General features: G+C 44.0%; 1 protein-coding gene across 8 annotated transcripts in view; it reads right to left on the bottom strand.

The window, feature by feature from the left end:
* LRMDA (leucine rich melanocyte differentiation associated) overlaps positions 1–15673 on the bottom strand; it is an 864979-nt gene that overhangs the window by 370421 nt on the left and 478885 nt on the right. For all 8 annotated transcript variants that reach the window (XR_012905545.1, XR_012905546.1, XM_075934701.1 and 5 more), the window contains exons 3-4: positions 14813–14944; positions 3738–3872 (exon numbers count right to left, since the gene is read on the bottom strand). Coding sequence is in view for 6 of the 8 variants with exons in the window: in XM_075934701.1 (XP_075790816.1) it covers positions 3738–3872; positions 14813–14944 (267 nt within the window). In the remaining 2 variants the exon portion in view is untranslated. The remainder of the gene's footprint in view (positions 1–3737; positions 3873–14812; positions 14945–15673) is intronic.

Raw genomic sequence — 15673 nt, 5'->3', positions numbered from 1 at the left:
GCTAATGGGCTGGTAGGCTGTGGTGGTGTTTTCCTGCAGCGTGGCTATTCAGGCTCAGGCTAGAGTCCGGGATCCAGGCCCTGGGGCGGTGGAATCGTACCAGAACTTGAGTGGCAGCCTGAGCCCAAACATCTACACTGTAATTAAATACCCTCTTTGCTTGAGCCTGAGTCAGCCAGCCCAGGCCAGTCCAAGGTGTCAAATTGCTGTGTAGGTATGCACTAAAAGGGCTTGTCTACATGACTATGGTGATACGAACTGTAGAATGGTCCAACACAGAGGAGCGGACAAAATCTTCAGGCCCCTGGGCAACATATGGGAGGTACAGCTCCACACTCCCAAAAGGGGTGGGGCCACAGGTAAAAGGGGCCGGGCTGGGGGCAGCCAATCCACAACACCGCCCACACAGCCTTCAGAGCCCACTAGTGTGTGCACGTGTGCATTGCAGGGCTCCTGTCGTGATTCTAAAGGGCCTGAGGCTCTGACCGCAGCCTCTACCGCTGTAGCCGACAGGATTGCCAGATGGTTTCACAAAAAATACCTGAAAAATAAAAACTCCCAAAGAAAAACAAAACCAAAAAAAACCACACCAGGAAAAAATTCTGTTGAGCAAAAAAGGCCACAGAAAAAGTTGCTGGGGGGAAAAAAAATAAAAGAAAAAAAAAAGAGCAGGGCTAAAATGCAGTCATGTCCCCTTTAACTCCCCCTTCCCTCCACCCCAGCCAGCGCGAGCTGTGCTGCACATCCCAAGTAGCCTTCTGTCAGGCGCCCGAGCTGGGTCTCAGAGAAAAAACAGAAAATACCAGATATTTTAGATGTCTGGTATTTTCTGATTTTTTTTTTTTACCGGTTCAATACAGGACACCTGGCACCCTAGTAATGGGTGTGGCAGACGGGGCCTCCAGGTTCTTTAGAACTGCCCCTTAGCACACACTCTAGTCTTCCCCCTTCCTCCCCAGAAGCATGGCCTAATATATTGTGCTCCATCTGCTCTGTAAACTGTGCTGATGTGCACTGAAAGGTCACTAGTTCACACTGCTGTAGTCCCATTTCCAACAGGACTACATTAACATAAACTATGTACTTTTTAGTTCTCTCACCAGTCGGGTTTACAAGGGCCGGTTAAAGTATGACACTTCAGAGCAGCCTCAGCTAACACTTCTGTAGATCAAATTACAGTGACGTGCAGACAAGCATAGTTTATGAGATATAATGAATGCTTATGGGAAAGTACCAGGAAGTTGCAGGGCTATAGGTTTTTTAACTACTGAGTAGGCTATTCACATTAAAACTGGTTAATTAAAACTGTTTTTATAGAAGCCAAAGTTAAAAAAAAAATCTGGAAGGAGGAGGGGGGGGAGCATAAAATGTTTCAGTTATCAACAGATAGATAAATCCAGTCACTTCACATTTCTGACACAGTGGTTTGACACAGTGTGACCTAAAACTATCTTGACCTCATAGAAATCAACATTTTGCACTGAAATGAAACAACAGACATGCCTTGTTTTGATGTATGGCAGGGTGACACATTATAAATATTACATCACATAACCACAGAGATTGTCAATCAATAAGATTTTTTTCAGACAGCACTAAATGAACCATGGGTCCTTGCCTCTGAATGGCTCCTTTAAGGTACTACTTTTGCTTAAATGATTAATAGGAGACATATTGTCAGAAAGTGTACTTAAAGTGAAAAACAGTAAACTGTAGAAATATCATTCATTTTTAAGCAATTCTCTGGTGAAAATGTCACATAAATTTACATAGAGACAGCACTATCAGGCTTTTTGTAAGCCGGGTATTAGACATACCTTCCACTTCAGGGTGAAAGTGATGGGAAAATATTTTATAAAATCTAGGCCACGTTACTTAGTGAAAACCAAATTGCCACAGCTCGGCTGAATTCAAACGCGGGATTGTTAAAAGTTAACATCGTTAGGCAAAAGATACACTGGAAACTATCATCAGAAGTTGGGGATACTGAATAGAGCATGTTCATACCCAAGAGAGCTGTGTTGCTGCCCAACTGCACATGTAAAATTTCAACCAACCACAGTATTAGCAATAAGCCACTCCTTCTGATCCACACACCTTCCAAATAAGCCTCCTTTCAGGCCTGCTATCCTTTCCGCTCCACGTTTTAAGCTATCCCTCACAGCTTCTATATAAGACTTTTGACTGCGTAAAGAGATAATCCTGGTTTTATTTGATAAGTACATATATTTGCTAATGTACTGAAGAAAAAGCTGTTTCTCACTCAGGTAGACAGCATACTGACCATGCTTTTTTGGCTCTTGTTTAACACAGAGAGGACTAATGTGGGAAATGCCAGTATCCTTGGTCTGAAACCCTGTATCACATTTGACTGGGGCAAAGAAGCGCAGATGACATCAAATAGAATTTTATTATAATAGCGTCTCACTGCCGGAGGGCAACAGCTATGAAGAATGATGTCACTTCAGCAGGCATTCCGCAGAGTCTTGGATCTATATGCCATCACTGTGATCACCAATGACAATTAATCTTTATATTAGGTTTTGCTCTTCAAAACCATAAACCTATTTGCATATAACTAATTCCCAGCTATATTTCTGAAGGGCTAACCTTAAGGGGGGACACTTTACCAGGCTTCCACTTCCAAATGGTTTCGTGGTCCTTGCCAAACTACCTTTGGTCTAGCTTTGCCCAGGGAAAAACACATTCCAATGTCACACAGATAGTTTGCTTATTTTCAGACTCATGGTGAGACGCTACGGACTGCTCTGTCTTTGAGCAGAGAAGTGGGATATTTAAAGAGGTGTCTTCTCTGTATTCCCAATGTACTTCTTCTCAAGTATGTTGAAAGAAGCAAGTCTACCATAAGCTAATGTTTTCAAATGGTCAGATGCTGCCATCTGTACTCTGGGCTGGACTGGAGAGAGTGTGTAAGCTCACCATTAGGGTCATCTCTAGTCCAGAAAGAACATGTTTCACTTCACCCATGTGCTTTACTGCTTTGACTTCAATGGGACTTAAGCACGTGCATATGTTGTTTCCTGAACCAGAGCCCCCCCTTCTGCAATTCCACCGAAATCAATGGGATTATTCAAATACTAAGGCACTACACTGGGGTGGGCAATAATTTTTGATGGGAGGAGCCACACCAAGATTTTGGTAAGTGATCAAGAGCCACATCTATGGAGGAGACAGCGGTTGGGTGCAGAAGGGAGTTTGAGGTAGGGGACTGGGATGCGGGAGAAGGTGTGGGGCCTGAGTGGGAGTTTGGGTGAAGGAGGGGGGTGCGATCTTGAGCAGGGGACTGGGGTGGAGGGTCCAGGAGGGATTATGGGTGCAGGAGAAAAAAGTCTAGCCTGGGAGAGATGTATAGGAGAGGATTCACGGTATGGGAGGGAATTATGACTTGGGGGAGGAGGGTGCAGAGGGTTTGGATGCTGACCTGGGGCAGGAGGAGCTGGTGACATGGGGCAGGGAGCTGGTAGGAGGGAGGGACTGAGGCAGGCTGTGGCCAGGAGGTTCTTATCTAGGTGGCTCCCTACCCACCACAGCCCCAGGCTGCTCAAAATGGCTGGCTGCTCCCTGTGGCTCCCTGCTTTGGGGACCGGAAGGAGGGGGAGGCTTCTAAAGAGCATAGGAAGGTTTTTTTTTTTAAAATATGCTCTGGTTTTATCCACCTGACTACACACAGTATTTAGAAATGGATTCATCTTATATTTTGGAGCGAAGATACTAACCTGTACCTCTGGTAGTCATCCTCATCCTTTTCCTCGCTGACCAGTTCATTTGGGCAAGCCATGTTTCCTAGTAAACTGAGGTATTCCAAGGAAGGCACCACATCCACCAAATGGTCCAGCAGATGTTCTAAATCTGTTATGTGTCAAAAACTGTGGGTTAAGGATTCAATGACATTAATGCAAAAAAGGAAAGCATTTATAGTTGTACCACCACTGATTTAAAAAATACATTTCAATAACTGACCATAAAATTTACTTTGGCCCTCACAAAAATGCAAATTAATAGTTACAAAGACAAATCGGGCAACATTTAAGCTCATTATTTGGCATAGATTGAAAGGATTTGGCTGTTGTGTCATTCTTTCCCCCTTTCTTTTCTTCTCCATGTAACTCACTGCAAAAACATGAAAACTTTGACAAAACAATGGCTACAGTATGGTAAAGTGGTTGTCCATTTCTGGAGCCTTTAAACTTTTCCCACATGGAAACAAACCATTACTTTCATAGCACATCCATCACACTATTCCTTTGTTGAAGTCAACTAAGATGATGATAGGTTGATAAGTAACCTACAGCATAGATTTGACAAGAACAAATTATGCCAAACAGACCTAATTGCCTTCTTTTAGAGAATTACTGGCTGAGTGGTTGGGGGTAAGCAGTAGATGTGATATCTCAAGTTTAGTAAGGCTTTTCACACCATACCATGAGGCTGTGTCTACACTGGGCCACTTATTTCGGAAAATCAGCCGCTTTTCCGGAATAAGCTGTGAGCTGTCTACACTGGCCCTTGAATTTCCGGAAAAGCAACGACGCTCTATTGTACAAAATCAGCCGCTATTCCGGAAAAACTATTCTGCTCCCGCTCAGGCATAAGTCCTTATTCCGGAACACTGTTCCAGAAAAGGGCCAGTGTAGACAGCCCAGTAGTCTTTTCCAGAAAAAGCGCGAAAATGGCGATTGGGGCTCTTTTCCAGAAAAGCGTGTCTACATTGGCCACAGATGCTTTTCCGGAAAAAGGGCTTTTCCGGAAAAGCAGCCTGCCAATGTAGACGCTCCTTTTCCGGAAAAACTGAAAACGGAATAGTATTCCGTTTTAAGCAGTTCCGGAAATTCATGCCAGTGTAGACATAGCCTGACAGTTTTATAAGCAAAGGAGAGTAATGCAGTCTAGAATCAATTATTATATAGAGGGTGCACAACTTGTTGAAAGACCATATTCAAAGAGCAGTTATCAATGCTTCATTGTCAGTCTGGGGAAGTGTATCTAGTGGAATCCCAAGAGGTTAATCCTAGATCTACAATATTTTAATTAATGACTTGGATAATGGAGTTGGGAGTAAGTTTATAAAATCTGTGGATGACATCAAGCTGTGGTGGGGAAGGGAGGTAGCCAGCACACTATTTTGAATTTGAGCCCTGTCTTCCAATCTTAACAAATTAGAGAACCGGTCTCAAATCAATAAGATTTGAGTCACTAAAGACTTTCACTAAAAATGGGAAACATATCAAATGCACAACTACAAAATGGGGAATAAACAGCTAGAAAGTAGTATGGCTATAAAGAACAGGGATTCACAAATTAAAGGAGGAGTCAACAATGCAATGAGTTGCAAAAAAGGCTAAAAATCGGGGGTACATTAGCAGGAGTGTTGTATGTAACACATACAATGCAATTTTCCCACTCTATTCAGCCCTGCTATGTCCAATTCTGGGCATCACACCTTCAGAACAGTGTAGACAAATATGAGAGAGCCCAGAGGAGTACAACAAAAAATTATAAAAGATTTAGAAAACTTGACCTATGAGGGAAAACACAAACATGGCATGTTCAGTCTGGAGAAAAGACTACCAAGGGGGGAACCTGCTAATAGTCTTCAGATATGTTAAGGACTAGTATAAAAAGGATAGTAACAGGCTAGCCTAATAGCTACCAGGTATGGTCCAGATATGGTCTAGACTTGGTCCTGCCTCAGGACATGGGTTGGACTGGATGATCACTCAAGATCTCGTCCAGTCATAATGTTTCTATGATTTAGAGATTTTAATTTTGCATGTGAACATCTGGACCAGCATGAAGGGAATCACACACCAACTCAGTTGATAGCCAGTTTTATGTGAAATCTCACCACATTCTTTACTGCAGGGGTGGAGAACCTAAGCTCTGGGGCCTGGATGCACATCCTGGTTTGCCTGGGTGCAGCCCCCGAGGCTCAGGGCCCCCTCCCCTCCAGCATTGGGGAGTCCACTTTGAGACACACATTATTAGCAGTCTTTAATTTACCCTGTTCCAATAGACTACACGATGGTATCCTATAGATTTGTTTTTATTTATTTTCTTTAAAACAGTAATGTATGCAGTACTGCATTTTTTTCCCCCCATGGTGTTTTACAGAAACATGGAGTAAGACAAGTTCCCTGGCCTAAGAAAACTCATAAAAAAGTATTTATTTATAGAGAAAAAAAGGCTTTGTGGATTTTTGCACAGTAACAAGCAACATATGCTGGTCGTGCTTCAAAAGAAATGCGTGGAATAAGATAGTAAGATTTGAATGCCAGAATCATTCATGTTAGCATCTGAGACCAAGTCATTTCTAAAATGATTATGCCTTAGTTCATTAATTGAACTTCTGCTCTCTAGGACTTTAACCACTGAACTCCCTCCCCCAAATGAAAAATAGCCACTAGCCCATCACAAGTACAGATTCCCTCCCTTAACTAGGAGACCCATCCATCTACTGTCACCGATTATTCTTTGCAAAGTATGTTGAAGTAACGTAGGGGCGCTCCAGTGATTAAGTGCTTCCCTGAGATGAATCATAGCTCCTGGTGCTCAGTGCACTGTTTCATTAATTGCCATATCATGTGCTTATTATAAAAGATCAACACTAGGCCACCAAAATAATGCATTAAAATATCTATCAGGCTGTGCTGAGAACAGACAAAGTAAGCAGAGTCAGAGGTGGGAATGAAAATCCATTCTCAGCTTCCCCATTGTGGTTTATTATTGCAGCCCAGAGGGTGTCATCATGATGTGATCTGAACCAAAGAGCTGCAAAATCCTTCTATAGCACTTTAAGGCCACAATTTTAGCCCTGCTCTCTGTGAAAAGTAAATCCACCATTAAATCCATAGACATTATTAGAGATTGCTTTTTTAAAAAAGCATAGACATGCTAGTGCTGGACTGATGGCGATTTTTTTATTTGTATGTACTTTTTGACTGTTTAGATACTTGACTCCCCACTGCATGTGTGTAGCCTACAAATACGAACACCGCTGTCTCAATTACTCAAAATCTGTTTTTAAAATAGCTCAGCTAAGTACTGACCCATCTCCTTATTGGTAGATCAATCATACCAATAATTTATGTTATTTCTAAGGACACTTACCAAAAACAAATCCCCACCACTACAAATAATGAGCAATCTGTCCTTTTATTTTATTTATTCAAACTGGTTAGATCTCAACTGTCGATAGACTTATTGTGACAAAGCCCCTATGAAAACTCAGTGGGTCCTGCGCTTCCTGGTGGATTTGCTTGCCTCAGAGACTCACAGCAGCCCATAGTTTTAGATACCATGCCCAGGGCTTTAGTTTGCTATTTGTTCAGCTCTTCCCATCATTGGCCAGCGTAGGGTAAGAATGGAGAATAAACTTCTCCACAAGTGGAAACGGGGATGTGGGTGTTGAGGGGAATCTGGGCCCACCCTCTACTCTGAGTTCCAGCCCAGGGCCCTGTAATAGTAGATGCCTATGCAAGACCCCGACACCTGTTATAATACTGCTCCAAGACCGTGGGCTACTTCTCAACACCTTACCCGGCACCTTCCTTCTCTCTCCAGTTTGTCCTCTTATTGTTCAGTTGTCATCTCCTTTCTTCCTACTCCCAGCAACTCTTTCCTCAGTCCGCTCAGCTATACATGCCCACACCAACTGGAGGCAAACTTCTTTTATAGCCAGTCTGAACCGCTTTTCATAATTATCCCTGATTAGCCTACCCTGGCCTGACTCTGCAGGCCTGGTCAATTAGCCACAACATTCCACTGCCCCAAATTGCCTCTGCTGGTTCTAAACCAACCCCTCCCTGTTACTCTGAGAACAGAAATCTCCTCAGCCTGATGCTTATACACCTCCCCTCCACTACTTTTTTATAGCCTTCTGCTCTGACCCTGTCCCATTATATACATGTATACTTCCCAATAGAAACACACATGCACACGCACGGCATACTTTAAAGTTTATGGTAGATCTAAAGATATTCCTGCTTCCTGCAGTGTTCCCCATTTTAAACAAGGGGAAATATCACTAAAATGAGTAATGTCTCTGAGCCTTTTAGCATCTGCTCATTGTGCATAGAGGGGCATAAACAAAGTATGTGATACACATTGTGTCCCACCCATTGTATAAACACACATGCACATAACTAGATGATTTTCCCTCACTGATAAAAATCAACACATTACAAAAGCAGAATATTCATCATACAATTATTTACGAGAAGTGATGGTAAAATTGAGGCTGCATGCACTCTTAGAATAAGGTTACCTTTTACAAACTAGACATAACCAAAAAAAACCTACTTCCTATTTCCTTTTGTCATACTAACACGACTGTGCAATATGCCGTGGAAAAACCCCCAGAGGGGCTTATATTCTTTTTCACCTAATTTGACTATTTTCTTTTCTGGTGCATAACACCATAGTATGAAAGAACCTCTCATATCGAACAGGATCAAGAAGTGGACAAAACTTCACTCCTGACAGAGAGAGAGTGTAAGAGCGTTCACTTTATTTCGCCCTTACTTTTTTTTCCCCTTTAGTAGTTGTTAGTGTGATTACTGGAAGGGTTGGATTCAAGAGTTGTGAAAGTGACCAGTTCTACAGTATTTAAGACAGCTGACAAGAAAGCTTGATCTCTCAAGTTTTAACTCCGAAACTGACAGCTTAATTGTCCCTATGGAACACAACCAGGGAGGGATATTGTAATCACAGAATAAGAGGCATACTTTTTGTTAGCTTGGTCTATTAAAAAGAGAATCTCACAGATAGAGACAGATATCTTGATTTTCTCCATAGAATCACAGAAATACAGGACTGGAAAGGACCTCAACAGGTGGTATAGTCCAGTCCCTTGCACTTATGGCTATACATAAACTAGACCACTCTGACAGGCGATCGTTTAACCCGTTCTTAAAATCTTTCAATGATGGAGATTCCATAATTTCCCTTGACAATTGATTCCAGCGTAACCACTCAGAGTGAGGAAGTTTTTCCTAATGTCCGAAGTAAACCTCCTTGTTGTCATTTAAGCCCATTGCTTCTTATCTTCTCCTCAGAGATTAAGGAGAAGAACTTCTCCCATCTTGTAACAACCTCTTAGAGATTTGAAAACTGTTTTGTCTCCCCTCGGTCTTCTCCATCACAGACTAAACAAACCCATTTTTCTCAAATTTCCCTCATATTGTTTTCTTGATCATTTAATTAGTTGACCATTATCATGGCATCTTGGTTTTTTTGCCCCTTTTATCCTTAACCAGAGACTTTCAACAAGTCTACCTCCTATTTCCACCTCAACCTCGCTACAGGGGTACATAGGTTTGAAATACAAGGCAATACCGTCTCCCTTTTTTCACCTGCCTTTCCTTCCTTCCTGAGGAAACTCAACGGTACCCTTTTATATCACTATCACACTCATATGTACTCGGAATAATATGCCATAGTTGTGTTTGTTCATTAAAATTTCTAGTTCTTCCTGTGTATTCCTCATATTTCTTGCATTAGTTATACAGACATCTAAGAGATGGATTTGATTTCTCCTTTATGTCTCTCTGTGGTCCCTGAGGGTATGTCTAGACTGCATCCCTCTATCGGCAGAGGGATGCAGATTAGGCATGTCGACATTGCAAATGAAGTGGGGATTTAAATATCCCGTGCTTAATTTGCATAAAAATGGTCACCGTTTTTGCCGACTCTGCACTTTGTTGGCAAAAAGTGGCAGTCTAGAGGGGGATCTGTTGAGAAAGAAAGCCTTTTTTTTGACAGATCCTGTAAACCTCCTTGCAGGAGGCATAAGGGATCTGTCGGAAAAGGCTTTCATTCTCAACAGATCCCCCTCTAGACTGCTGCTTTTTGTCAACAAAGTGCTGAGTCGGCAAAAACGGCAGACTTTTTTATGCAAATTAAGTGTTTGCATATTTAAATCCCCGCTTCATTTGCAATGTCAACCTACCTAATCTGCATCCCTCTGCCGATAGAGGGATGCAGTCTAGACATACCCTGAGAATTGCCCATGCTGTCCCAGTTTTCAATGTTTCTTTTGACTCTTCTCCCTGGTCTCAATGATTTTGCCTTATCTGCGAGCTTTTTCTTCCTGCCTCCATAGAACCTAGCTTACTGTCCACCTTTTGATAATTTAGCCAGTCAGTAATCCAAAGATTCTCTTCCCCTTCCTTGCTAGGTGGATGCCATCTCTGCTCAGCCGTCTTTCTTCCCAGAACATCACCTGTGCTCCAGAAAGTAGAAGCCCTTCTGAAACTCACCATCCGGGCTACTATGCATTCATCTCCAAGATGCATTGGTCTCCCTACCCTTGATCAGAAGGACCAAAGAGACTGCCCCCAGCATTCCTCAACTCCCTCACCCTTACTCACAGAGCTCTCTATCCACTTCCTCATGGTAACATTCCGGCCCATGTGGATGAACAGCCTGAGGTAGTAGTCATAGGGAGCCATGATCTTCAACCCTCTCTCCATAACAAGTTCCTGTCAGGAAGCACATATCCCAGCTTGCCACACCAGGGAGACAGACGGATGCCTCTGTCCTTCTCAGAAGGAGGTCACTGACCATACTACCCAATGTTTCCTTTTGGGAGTAGTGCCCCAGGGTTCTCCCCAGCTTCCTCTCCTCCAACTTCAGGGGCAATTCTTCATCCCTCCTTGCCACGGCAGTGTAACTGTTCTCCATCACTGTGGTCAGTGGGGTTGGGAGCAGCGATGGAGCACGGCCTGCCTCTGGAAGTAACCAGCAACAGTGTCCAGCGTGTTACGTTTTCAGCAGCTTCAGTAGTTGGGCTGCTGCATTCTGGATCATTTGGGGGCACTCCCTCATTTTAAAGTCAGTGCAGCCATTCCCAAATACAATGAGCTGTAGTCATCCAGACAGATGCCTGGTCTTTCCAATCACCAGTCAGGATGACTACAGCTCGTTATATTTAGGAATGGCTGCACTGACCTTAAAATGAGGGAGCGCCCCCAAATGATCCAGAATGCAGCAGCCCAACTACTGAAGCTGCCAAAAATGTAACACGCTGGACACTGTTGCTGGTTACTTCCAGAGGCAGGCCGTGCTCCATTGCTGCTCCCAACCTCACTGACCACAGTGATGGAGCAAGTGCCTTTTTCTTGCAGTTTTCTTGCCAAGAGCAGATGGAGAAAGGTATACGTGGAAGTTGCACCTATCTGAGCATCCAGAAGCCGTGAGGAATGCAAACTCCCAAGCTACAAACCAATTTGACTCTGTGTAGGCCAGTACTGTGGTGCCAAAACACTTCTCTCTTCCCTCTCAGCCTCAGCTCTGCCTTTGTCTCAACAATCTCCTCTCCACCCACCTTCTTGGCTTGGCCACAGTGCTACCACGGACTGCAAAAAGCAAGAGGCAGGGCTACCCAATATTCCCACCAGAGGCAGAGATTGCTTCAATTTGCTGTGGATGAGGAGAGAGATTCCATGGAGAAATGCTGTGGTAAGAAAAGGGAAGTCACCCATTGCCTCTCCTTCAGAGGTGGTGTCTATATGGCAGCTGGGTGCAAGGTTCCTAATGCGGCAGACGGTCAGGTGCAGTGGGTTAAAAATAGCCAGGTAGCCTAACCTGCTGCCTTTGCTCCCCCTGGCTACACTTAGTCCACCACCTCAAGCAGAGCTATTGCATGCCTCGCTGGCCCCACTGGGTAGTACACTCCTGGCTGTGGTTCTAGGCATGTCCTATATGCAGTGAGGAAGGGTCTTGACTGCTTTCCCACTACTAGGTATTCAAGGGGGGGGAGGGGGGGATAACTACAGAAATATCTAGCGATATCCCAGTAGATATCCTCCCTCTCTGCGTGCAATATGAGGTCATCGGTCAGCACAAATACTGCCATTGCTGTTCTGTGTTCTGAACTCAAGCCTGACTGGCAGAGATACAGAACCCTGACAGCTGACACGGGTGCTGAAAATGGTTCTTTCCTAGTGTTACATACAGCTGCATGACAAGAGAGGCAGTAGATTAATAGGCCCAGGGACTGCTACCTGAGGACTGATCAAACTCGCTGCATTTTTGGGGGAAGCAAGTGATCTTCCTAACGGGCATTCAGGCATCTCTGTGGAGGTAGATTCCCAGGTGTTTTTCACAGATACAAAGGGCATAGATCTGAGCTCACCTTTCTGGTCGTGTTTCAAGTCTCTCTTCCTGTGCTCATGTGACAAAGGCTAGAAAAGGGGAGGGATTTTTTCTAACCCTGGGCTCAGTCCCTTGTGTCTGGAGAGCATACCCTGATCCTGCTTGTCAAATAGCTTGACCATTCCTCAGGACATGGAAGCAGCACTACTTTGCAGTTTCAAGATGGCCGCCAAAGTGCTCTCATCACTGGTAAGGAACAGGACTGTGGGAAATTTTTTAGACTTCAAATCTACCTGCTTCTTATACAGATTTTCCACCATTAAAAAACTAAAATTTCCTTCCCTGCTCCTCCATGCACCATAGGTGATCTCAGAACTCAAATGGACTGTGAGTATTTTCCTTTTGGAAAGAGACAGATTCCTGTTTTATTCTAGACAGGTCTTCCCACTGTCATGCCCTTTTGCACAATGCTACTGTACTTTGACTTCTAGCACCAACGTGTTGTCCAATATGATCCCCTCTGGTGCACCTTTCATTATGCTATTAAATACCCATGGCCCCCTTGCAAATAGCCAGTACTTGATGTTCCAACTAATGTGCCGCAGGAGGCTCACATGAACTCTCATTCTTCAAATGTGCCAGCTAAACTTGAAGAGGAGCATAGGGGAGGTCTCCCACCTCGGTATACTCCCGGATCTTCCCGGCCAAAGATCAACTATCTACAGAACTGAAAAATACAGCTGAAGAGCATTTTTTCCCTTCTCTGCACCCCCCCCCCCCCCCCGCCCCAACTGTACTCAGGCTGCTTCACAATTTTGTGTAAGCCCTTTGTTAACTTATTGGCAGCACATTGCAAAGAATGTACGCTGGTGTATGTAATTCCTTATCCCTCTGAACAGCTGAGTTCTCAGAGATACACCAGGACTAGTCTTCATAATATTAAAACTGCATTTTAAAAAATTTGCTGCATGGACCAAAGCTTGCTCGTCTTACTCACAATTTCTTTGTGGGACTGTTCGCTGGACTAAGGCAAGCAGATTGGTGCTATATACGGAATATCGTTTTAATTCCAACAGAACCTCTTCAAATTGTACCAACGGTAGGGTGTATTTCCTTGTCTGATTCTGTTTAGTCTCAGGTCAGGAGTGTCCTCCACTTGGCAACAGGGGAACACAACACACACCCTGAATAGCAACACACTGGGGGAATGTTTTGTACCCTGGATAGGATCAGTGAGGACTTATTGGTTTGTGCTGTGTCGTAGTGTGCTTGATCATGGTTTTCCTCAAACAGCAAATAAGAAACCAAAATGTTTGTTTACATCCAACCCTCAGAACCCTGCCATTAACCAGAAACATAATGGAAAGGTGATCTTTGCAACACACAAAGCACTGGCAAGTTACTTGGCCCTCGAGGTCCACCTAATTTTGTTCACCTATTTTCAATGTTTTTAAATTTTAAAAGTTAACAGTAAACATGTGCAGCTATAATATTTGCAGCTGATGTTAGGGCCCTAACAGAGGACTTAAATTGCTTCTCTGTTTACACGGACTCTAAAAGCCTGAGCAGCTTTGTCCTTATTTTTCTGTTATGAGGAAGGGGGTCTGAATTTCAGGACGCTGCAGGCTACATTAGACCTTCCAGCATGGGTGTCTGGTACTCTAGGTGGGAAGAGGTCCTGCCTTCCCAAACCACCAGGCTGGCCCCACACACACTCCACCCCCAAAACACCTACTCGAGGCATTCTGGAAGCAGAGTGCCCGTGCCTTCCCTGTGCTCCAGGGCCAGGGAGACTGGGGCTATGTTACGTCCTCCCTCCCCATGGTCCGGAGCCGGGGAGGCTGAGGCCATACTCCACCCGCCCTGCCTGTGGTGCTGTGGGGGAGCAACAGCTTGGCTCCTTTGGGGACCGGGGCCTGGGCAGAAGGGGCAAGGATGAGGACTTGCCTCACCCCAGCTTTACCTTCACCCCACCGCCCACGGCTTCCAGCCCCAGTTTGATTACCCCTAACTCTGGTGAGGTACAGTGTGTGCGCATGCCTACATGCATGAAGACAGGCACTAAAATATTGCTTCTAATGGGACTAGCACATGTGCAAGTGCTTTGCTGGTTACTGATGAACTTAAGCCCATTCTAACATGCCATACTGAATTAGACAGTGGTTTGGAGTTCATGCAGTTTTTTTGTTTTTTGAGGTAGCTAATGGGAAAGTCCTAAATTCAGTGACTGACTCAGAACTGCACATGCGCGGCCGCTACCAAACTGTTCATACTGTCTAATGCACACGCAGATCCCATTTGAGGGAGGGTTTTGTCTTAAAAAGAAGTCTCCAAAGTATTAGAAGTTTATGCTGTTTCACTGCACGCTCGATTCCACTAGAGGTCAGCCTGCCACAAACCCCCAAGCAAACACGGGAGCTGCTGCTGCATGCTGGCAGCACTGACATTATTTTCTTTCTCTATTTTATCTATTAAAAAAGATTCCTTCAGAGCCATAACTTAGATCTCATACTAAAATGGAGCAACAGGAAGATATAATGGTGCATTTCATTTATGAATGACCTATAATAAATTACGGTGAAGTATTCCAGGTGCCAAGAGAGAGGCTGCTTTGTCTGCACATGAGCTATATTTCACATACTTTAATTTGGCTGACACATAAAACTCATTTGACATTTTGCAGGTATTTCTTTGAAAGGATATTTGGTTCTTGTTGAGCGTTAAGGTATGGAGGTGAGGTAACCTGGGTAACCGAAGGTCATTTCCGAGGAGATTGTTGTCCAAGATCAACTCTTCTAGGCAACTGAATGTTTTTAGTCCTTCTAGTGACCTGCAAACGACAAAGACAACAGGAAAAATGATACTCCATTAAATCAGAGGGGCCATTATGAGCTGAAATAAATATTTTAACCTTCCCTTTCAAGAGTGGGAACAGTTTTGGTTTGGGCCTGTCAGGAGAGTGAATGACAAGAATTAGTGGCCAGGGGAATGCTGGCACGGCAACACATCCTTCACATACTGGCAGGATGAAGGATGGGGGTCACTTAGTGAGTAGCCAGGATCCAAAACAAAAGGCTTCAGATATGGCGCCTGCAGGATGAATTTGTCAATGTCTTGTGCCTTCAGGCACCCAGCCTCGTCTGACCCTAACCTCCATTCCCAAGATAAATAACTCTGTCACAGTTCACCTTCATTCCCTGGACACAAATTTAAGTTGTCATCCATCATTTCTGCCAAGAAATATCATACCCCAATAACAATAATAAATACAACTTCAAGTATCCTTTCTTAGCAGTTACCCTGCATGCGATTATAGGGAAAGCAGAAGGGATTTTTGTTCTTTTTTTATTAACCACTTAATTTGCTTCTGTTTGCGTCTCGGCGGCCAACGTAAAATGCTTCATATCTGCAGAATTGCTCCAGACACAGAAGCCGCAGACTTTGATTTTAAAGCCTCCTGCCCCGAGCCAGGATGTAAACTGCAGAAAGCAGCTTTAAGAGGAAGAACTTTGCAGCATAAAAATGCAGACACCAGAGTTGTGAACAAACACGCATATTG

The sequence above is a fragment of the Pelodiscus sinensis genome, chromosome 8 (genome assembly GCF_049634645.1).
Source record: "Pelodiscus sinensis isolate JC-2024 chromosome 8, ASM4963464v1, whole genome shotgun sequence".
Taxonomy (NCBI): domain Eukaryota; kingdom Metazoa; phylum Chordata; order Testudines; family Trionychidae; genus Pelodiscus; species Pelodiscus sinensis.
Note: the sequence above shows the minus strand (reverse complement) of the source record. Positions and strands in the feature narration are given on the sequence as shown.